The sequence below is a fragment of the Saimiri boliviensis genome, chromosome 8 (assembly GCF_048565385.1).
Source record: "Saimiri boliviensis isolate mSaiBol1 chromosome 8, mSaiBol1.pri, whole genome shotgun sequence".
Classification (NCBI taxonomy): domain Eukaryota; kingdom Metazoa; phylum Chordata; class Mammalia; order Primates; family Cebidae; genus Saimiri; species Saimiri boliviensis.
Genome location: NC_133456.1, coordinates 110,347,700 through 110,355,975, shown reverse-complemented (window position 1 = coordinate 110,355,975; position 8,276 = coordinate 110,347,700). Strand labels below are relative to the sequence as shown.

Below are 8,276 nucleotides of genomic sequence, written 5' to 3'. Positions count from 1 at the left end.
TGTTGTGTCCTTTGTTTTTAATGCATGCGTTTCTAGTTTCTAGAGCTGGCTGAGACAATAATTATGCTCTGAATCAAGTAGCTTCCTTACCTTAGAAGAGAAGGGGGGGAAAGAATCTAAAGAGAGGGGGAGATGAAATCGAGACCAAGAGATTGGGAGAAAGAGCCAGCGAGAGAAAGGCGGAGGACTGCCGTGAGTTCTATTTGTACTAGTTGCCTTTTGAAAGCATATCATGTATTTGCTCACTGCTATTTGTGAGTGGCCAGTGAATAATTTTAAGGGCTCCAAATCTGGCTCTTGGTTTGTCTTTTCCTTTGCAATGTCTAAGCCTCTTTGATTATTATGCACTCTGCATGGAATAATCACCGAAAAAGGAGCTGAGGAGACTCCATGTTAGACTTGCGTTCCAAATACCGCTCTAATCTGGACTTAGCCTACCTAAATAGTCCTCCCGTGTAACCAGGTTTGGATCACTTTATCCTGTTTGCCAAAATGTGTACCTGTTTGGAGACCTCTTTCATGCATGGCGTCCTGGGTCCCCATGTATTGAAAGCAAATATTTGTTTCCTGCCTCTGTGTTGGGGGTTCTCTCACATACCAGGAAGGAGGCACCACTGACCTTTTGGGAAGCAGAGGGAGAATTATGATAGAATTGGCATCCTGCTTTGAAAAATGTAGTCTTTTGTTTATTTGCTAGCAGACATTGTAGCACTGAATACATCTTTGGGTCTGACAATGGGACCCGTTGAACAATGGAGCTGTCAAACTAGCTTAATGCATGTCTGGGGCTTTATTTTTTTCTTTTTCAACACCCTTTTTATCTCCTATAATCTTGTTTGTATAGACTATACAGAATGAAGAGCTTTTGCAACTGCTTGTTTGTGGTTTTGTGCTTTTAAAAAATTTAGTATCTACTGTTCATAGAGCTTTTTGCATTCTGCCAATATGTTGGTTGGATTAAGTTAGAGATTTATTGCTTGCCTCTCTGTTAACTACTGAAAGAAAACTTATTGATTGAGAATGCTTGTTATACCATTATCATTCTGGCAAATGCCTTGTGATCAGACCTGCCTCTATGGTATTTAATGCTTGGGGATTTTTAATTTGCTCATTTGATGAACTTATGAAACACAGCATGAAAAAGAGTTTAGAGGAATATTTTTGATGTTTACGCAAATTACAATTTTTAGTCTCTGCTTCTCCCTTTGGAATCCATGCAGATAAACAGTTTAGAAATTCAAGGGCAAGTGAGAACTTTTGCCCTTACAATTTTGGTCACAAACTATTATTATGTAGCCTATTAAGTTGTGAAGTTCAAGGTCTCTGTGGAATATATTGATTTTTGATTTATGCTTATGTCCCTATAAAATGCCTTTCTGTGCAGGGCAAACATTTCTCACATCTTCAAATATCTTTCATTTTACAAGATAAGCATTGGTTTCTAAGGTGAGAATTGTGAGGCTTTAGATAGAGAAAATGGAAAAAATCTGTTTCAAACTTCTCAAATAATGAAACCATTTATATTGTCACATAAGAAATAAAAGAATTGGCCCTAGAGTAGTAAATTATAAATGATTTACATGAAAATCATTTTACTAAGGTTGACTTCTGTGAAGAATATATCTTACCTAAAATTCTAGTGGGTTGCTAAATTAGCTGTTTGTGCCACAGCAATATATCAAAATATATTAGTACATTTATACAGAGAGTTTAAGTTTAATTTTAAAAAAACAGAGGGGAAATTGTTTTAAAGGGTATTTTTAAAACTTTAGTTGTAAATATTTCCAGCTGGATTATATTTTGGTTTAAATTAGTGATGTTCTCAGTAAATAAGGAACAAGATGTATTACTTATGAAAACAGTTATGAAACATGAGCTGATTTTTAGAATTTGGATGTGAATTTTAATTTTTCCAACTTAAGTTTAAATGGCATAAAAATTTTAATATAGAATTATTAAAATAAATGTTACTAGATAAATAGAATTGCTTTTTCTAGGGACAATATTTTCAGAGTAGGTACACCCAAAACATATGTATAGCATAATAATATTTTTGAAGTTATCAGTTATGAATAGAGTGGATTTTAAATGCATGCTTGTGGTATTCTCTTACTTGCAATGGGGTCGGAACTGCTCATTCCATCGAGTATTCCAATAACTGCTTTCAAGATGAGCTCGTAAAAGGTAATTGGTGAAGCTTTATATCTGGGGCCGGCACACTGTTTCCAGCACACTCAGATTCTGCTTCCATGGGAAATTTTTATTCCAAAACAAAGGTTGCAAGTCCATTTTTTGTGGGTTGGGAGGAAAGTAGCCTTCTGTGCTCCCTAGCTACTTGTCCATGGCCCGCTTAAAGAAATCACTAGAAAACCTCCATGTTGAATTTTTGACTAAATTATCAGTGATTTATCTGTGGTCTAATGACTTTAATTCCTGGGTAGTCACAGCTAGGTCCAGGAACGAGGGAACTGTCTTCTCACTTGGTTTGCTTTTCCGGTGGTTGGCTCTATTACCAGCTCCCGGAATTTGGAGACTGCCCCCATTCTAGCATCCAACATACAGATGTATTTTCCTTTCACCTGATGGAGATGGTGTGAGGTTGCCCGAAGCTGGCAAACTTGTCTACATCTATTTCCACAACAGGAATGGGATACGTAATCTGTATCCTTCCATAAGCCTCTGCATGTCATGATTCCCCAAGGTAGTGACTTCAGCAAATGTCGAAGTGAAATTTCATTCTAAACCCAGACATGCAGAAAAATGAATAGCAAAAGATTCTAACTGGAAAAATGACTCCTTTCTATAGAAAGTAAATATTGTACCCTAAGCCCCTCTGCCATGAGCTTTGGGAATATTCACATAAATGTGTTCAGCAGACCACAGACTGAGATCTATAACCCCTATATATGAATATTCCTGAATTTGTTAAAATGAAACCAGTTTTTCTTTTTTTAAAATATGAGGGTATACAATTGCAAAAATCTCCTTTTGGGAATGAAAAATAAAAGAGAGCATTTAATTAATATTCAGATCTAGAACTTTATAGCAAGTGAAGATTGTGCTGGAAGACCGAGGAAGTCATTCAAAGAGTGAATCAATACTAATTATTGTAATCAGGGGGGTTAATTAGGTGAAAACGTGGCTGATAAAAAGTTCATTGAGCACAGCCATGGAAACACGCAGGTTGATGGAAAGAAAGTAAAATGCACAAGGAAAAGTATTACATGGGGATGATCACTCTGTATTTAAGGTGTCAGTATTCGTAGACGAAAGCATACCTTGATTTCGTCATTATGGTGGTGAGGATATTAGAAATATCCCACTTAGTTTGCTTCGTATGGAGATTTCTGTAAGTCATTAGCAGAATGCTGTTCATTCTGTGGCATCTTCTGCTTCCTGGCATTGATCTGTGCTTCCTAGAACAGTTAGGGGCACAAGTCCATTCAGTGGCAATAATGCCTTCTTGGATCACCTTTATTAGCCTTCACTGAATTTCTTTCCACATTTTGACAATTCCTGGGGAATTTGTGGTGGGGAGCATTCCTGGTTCATAAAACTATTGATTGCTTCTCTAATTGTTATTGCATTTGGGAGCTTTTTTCCGAACTAACACTGACTTTTGTTTGGTAGGAGAGACGAGGCAGTGGTTTGGCGAGGATTAAAATTCATGGCATTTTACTTGGCTGACATTGGAAAGAGAGTGTCCGAGGAGGGACAGGATGTGTGAGGGTTTAATGTTGAGTGTCTGAGAGGTAAAGCACCTTTTTAATTAAATGGTACCAATTCATGGAGATGGGACTAAGATGGAAGGTGTGTATATGTATGTGTGTGTGTGTGTGTGTGTGTGTGTCTGAACCTCCATTCAACTCAGAAATGTTGACGGTTAATGCTGGTTTTCGATGAGATACACTTTGTACCCAAACACACCATTCTGCTTTATGGAATGTCATCAGCAATTATCATGTACAGGTGTGTTTCTCTCCCCCACAGCTTTCTTCCGAGTGTGGGACCGATCCGGCACATTTTCTGGTATGCCAAGACAATCAAAGTTAACAGGAAATGGCATCTGTGGAGAGAGGGTGACGCCAGCCCTAAGTGACATGTATTACTAGGGCAGATTGAACTCCTGCTACTTCAGCCCATTCCAGGCTGACCCACCCATGATTGGCTGTTTAGGATCATGATGAATCACTTGATTCATCGACTGATTCAGGGAGCAGGATTGTCAGCATGCCGTTAGAGAAAAATAAAAACTAGAATTTCCCTGCAAGATTATTTAGTTCCACAAACTTTGTTGTCAAGGAAAGGAAGAGCTTAAGGTTTCAAGTTATGATGCTGATACACCTCTGATATGCGTGGCTGTTTTCATCCCCTTCTTGAGAAGGCCTGCAGCTGCAATCAGAAAACTGGTTGAATCTTAGAGGCAGCATCACTGGCTTCTAGCAGGTCTAGCTTGGGCACAGTTGTGCCTTTATGCGGACATCGATGAGTTGCTTTTCATCCTTCCTGTAGGGCTCTCCATCTCAGTCCCACAAGGGCAACAGGCCCTGCGATGTTGATCATGCCTTACTTTTTGAACATCTTGGGCTGAGAGTCCAGCTCTCCTCTGGGCTCTGTGAGAAGACTGACCTGCTCATTCGGAGATGCCTTTAAGGTATCATGTCTGTAAATGAAAACTCATGTTGACCTTGTTTTTGAAAACCAATTTGATGAAAAGGAATGGAGACCTCATTCCAAGGCTCAGGATGTTCAGTGCCTGCTCTCCAGAAACGATAACCTCTCTAGTCCCTCTGGGTCTGGCTACAGGCTTTAGAAGTATCAGTGAAAACCTAAGTGCTAAAAGAGCAATCGAATCAGCACTGGTTTTCTCTCTTCTTTTCCAACTGCCTGTTTTAGGTTTTAACAAAGATTGGGGGTCGGGGTGTTATGACAGAAATAAGAAATAAAACTGAAATTTATTAACCCTCTACTGTATACCTGGCTACACTAACTGGTTACTTTCAGATTGTATAATTTAATCCACAGATATCCAAGAGTCAATGGTAATTGTTATTCCCATTTTAAAGATGGAAAAACTGAGCCTGAGAGAGTTAAAATAACAGGCCCTTAGAAATAGTGGGAGGAACTATGACTTCGTACTCAGCCAAACACTTTCCCTGGGCCACCTTGACAGTATAACTATTTAATAGTTGACATTTTAAAGAAACTTCTTTCTCTGCTGCAGCATTTCCACTGTAGATGTTGAATTGTGTGTGTCTCCTGCTTTTACCAGTGAGGAAGTTGTATGACTCAGCAAGGAACCGTCACATAGGATCTGAGGTCAAATCCTTGGTCATTGTTTACAGTTTCAGCTGCTCAGCCCTTCCTAAATCACAGCTCTTTTACACTTACCTTCCAGCATCAATTTTGGGAAGGGCATCAGACTGAAGAAACAGAGCAGGGTGTTCACACAGAAAGTATCTAGGGAGTAAGGAAGGAAACATTTTTGAAAGCAGCAAGACAGATTCTAACAACTCTCCCTTCTATATCCTTATTTGTTCACTTTATAGTTGATGAGGTCTTTGAATTAAAGCTTTCCATGCCTCACTTCTCTTGGGCTTTAATCTGTATAATGGGAACAGATGTTGGAAGGAACAACAGAGAATTTTAAAGGATTATGAATTAAAATATGAATTTTTATGCATCTAGGGTGCCAAAATAGGTCGTACTGCAATGAAAACCCATCCAGCAATAAACATGCATGCAGTGCTCAATAAAAGACATAGTCTAGGCCCTCAAGCAGCTCATAATGTTCATGGAACAAAGAGTAGCCTGTGGATGAGGAGGGGTCAAGTAGCTTCTTGCAGAGACAAGGGAGGTGAGCGGGGCCCTGAAGGATGGGCAGATGGAGGTGGGTGAGGGGGAGAGTGGAGGTGTCATTAGGACACCTTGAATTCATCTTTATTATTAAAACAAAGCAAAATACAATCCTTAGCTTCATCACCCTTCTTCCTCAGACCCTAAAGTCACTTACATCTCTCCTCCTGTCTTATCTGCCCTATTCCTATGAAACAGGGCAAATATGTAGCTATTCATATAAAGAGGAAATTGAAAGGTGACATGATTAGGTCACATAACACTTTGTACTCAGCGACAGCAGTAAAACAAGATAGAACACATTCCACTGAGCTTGGCTAGATAGCTATACCACCTTTCCATGAAGGTTTTGGGTAGTTCTTTTAAGAAAAAAAAAAAAATCTCCTAATGGACTTTGTGGGAATTAGCATCAAAAGCAAAGTTAAATAAAAAGTCATTTGGGATTTTCAAAAACCTCTATCCTTGGCTAAAAATGGCTGGAGATTTGAACCATATTATAGGGAAAAAATAAATTTCCTGTGCTCAAAACCTTAATGTATTTTCAACCTACATGTCACTTTAATAGCTTGGTTATGTAATTGCTGTGGTGATAATTAGGTTAACACATTGTACTTCTTATCTGAGGATCGTGGTAGGCTTTGATTTTTCAGCCATTCATCTCTATTAGGAAGTACAGAATGGCCACACTTAAGGGAAAGGTCTAGCTGATGAATCAGAAAATTAAATGACTCATCCCGGGTGTCAATCAGCTCTTTGACAGAATGAAATTCTGAATCCAACAGGCCTGGTTCTTATCCTCACAATGTCTTCACTCAGTCTGAAAGTAGCGCTTGTCCTAAAGAGTCTGATCTGCCTGTATTGGATCAGATATCTTCTGATCCTAGTGACCATGAGCTCTTTGGGAGGGATCAGTTACCATAGTGAGTCAAGTAGATTCATGTGCTTTATTTTCACAGAAACCCAAGCTTTGGCTCTCTTAATCTTCACTCTTTTTTCGAGTTGTATTTGTTGAGAAAAAGGAGAGACATTCAGGCACATGGGGCTGTGATACCCAGAGAGATTCCCTCTAAAGTGGAGATTTTGATCCCTGCCAAGATCTGTCTCAGACAACCCCACCCTCAAGCTTACCACGTCCATTTCGCTTCCTTTCACCCCACCTGTTGCTGCCTTCTCTAGGACCGAATGTTACGCCCGCAACTGTGTCCTCCCAGCTGTTGCTCTTCAGCTGTTATAGTTTGTCAAGTGGCAATTTCTCCTTTTTAACACCACGTGATAGTAAGATAAGAACTTCTGGCCAATTGGGAAAACATGTCGTCGGGGTGGGGGTGGTGAGGGGTGGACTAGGAAGGAATGAAAACCTTATTCTGATAAGTGTAAATTTTGTTCCTGCCGCCAGGCTGGCACCAGATAAGGGCACTTGGTATAGTTTGACAAATTTCGGCATCTTCAAGAGGGCACTGGGACATTTCTACAAAGGATTTTTTTTTCTGAATGCCTGCCATGTGCAAATTACAGTGCTAGACAGGGAGGCCTTTTTCTTCTTCCCATTCTTTCCCCAGACGTCTCCTCCTTCCCAGTTTTCACATCCCATTGACTGCCTTCATGGTGGACCGTCTTCCATCCTCCCCCTCCTCTTCCTGGTAACGTCTGGAAAGGAATCCCAGTGCTCTCTGCGAAGACAGCTGTTCCTAGTTCAGAAATCAGCCTTGGTCAAGGCGAGTCAACGTGATTTCTCTGGCAGATGAGCAACCCACAGCTCCTCTCTCCACTTTGGTAGCCACCTACCTCCTCAGACACGCAGCTGGAGAGGAAGTTTCTGCCATTTTCTGGCTCCCATTTGAGAGACAGGAGGAGAAAAGGGAGAAAGAAAGCTGAGAGAGAAAGGAAAGGCCTGCAATCGTGGTACAATGGAGAAAGGAGAAAAAGGGAAGGGCAAGTTAGAGAGGGAAGTGATGAGATGGTTGGGCTCTGGGTGTGAGAGACCCACAGTGCTAACATTGCATTCCTTTGGATTGGAAGCTGCAGAACACGCTAGCGGGGTACCTGCTTTCCGAATGAGAAGGTATGTATTCAAGGAACCGTCTTCAGGTTGAGGGCCTCTTCGAAAGGCAGATAAATCCACCATGATGTATTTTGGCTCTATGAAAACCATTCAGAAAAACACAAGATTGCAAAACAATAATAATAATAATAACCTGTAGAAGCTATTCTCAGTGACTACTTACTATTCCTTGAAAAAAATGTAAAATGAGCTTAATAATGATTTCATCTTTACTGGCATTTTCTTTTCCTTAAATCGCCTTAGATATGCAATAATGTCACCATTCCAGAAGTTTTTGAGATGGGGGAAAATAAGTGATCATTTTAAACTTATAATTGGTGATATAAATATTTATTGTTTAAGTGATGCCATTATGGAA

At 39.9% G+C, this 8,276-nt stretch overlaps 1 protein-coding gene across 20 annotated transcripts in view; it reads left to right on the top strand.

The window, feature by feature from the left end:
* CELF2 (CUGBP Elav-like family member 2) overlaps window positions 1–8,276 on the top strand; it is an 854,288-nt gene that overhangs the window by 528,621 nt on the left and 317,391 nt on the right. For 4 of the 20 annotated variants that reach the window (XM_074405045.1, XM_074405043.1, XM_074405044.1 and 1 more), the window contains exon 1: window positions 482–7,918. The exons of 12 other annotated variants lie outside the window; for them this stretch is intronic. In XM_074405045.1, coding sequence (XP_074261146.1) covers window positions 7,764–7,918 — 155 coding nt within the window. In that variant the 5' untranslated portion in view covers window positions 482–7,763. 4 more of the 20 variants (XM_074405067.1, XM_074405066.1, XM_074405059.1 and 1 more) reach the window with 3 other exon arrangements.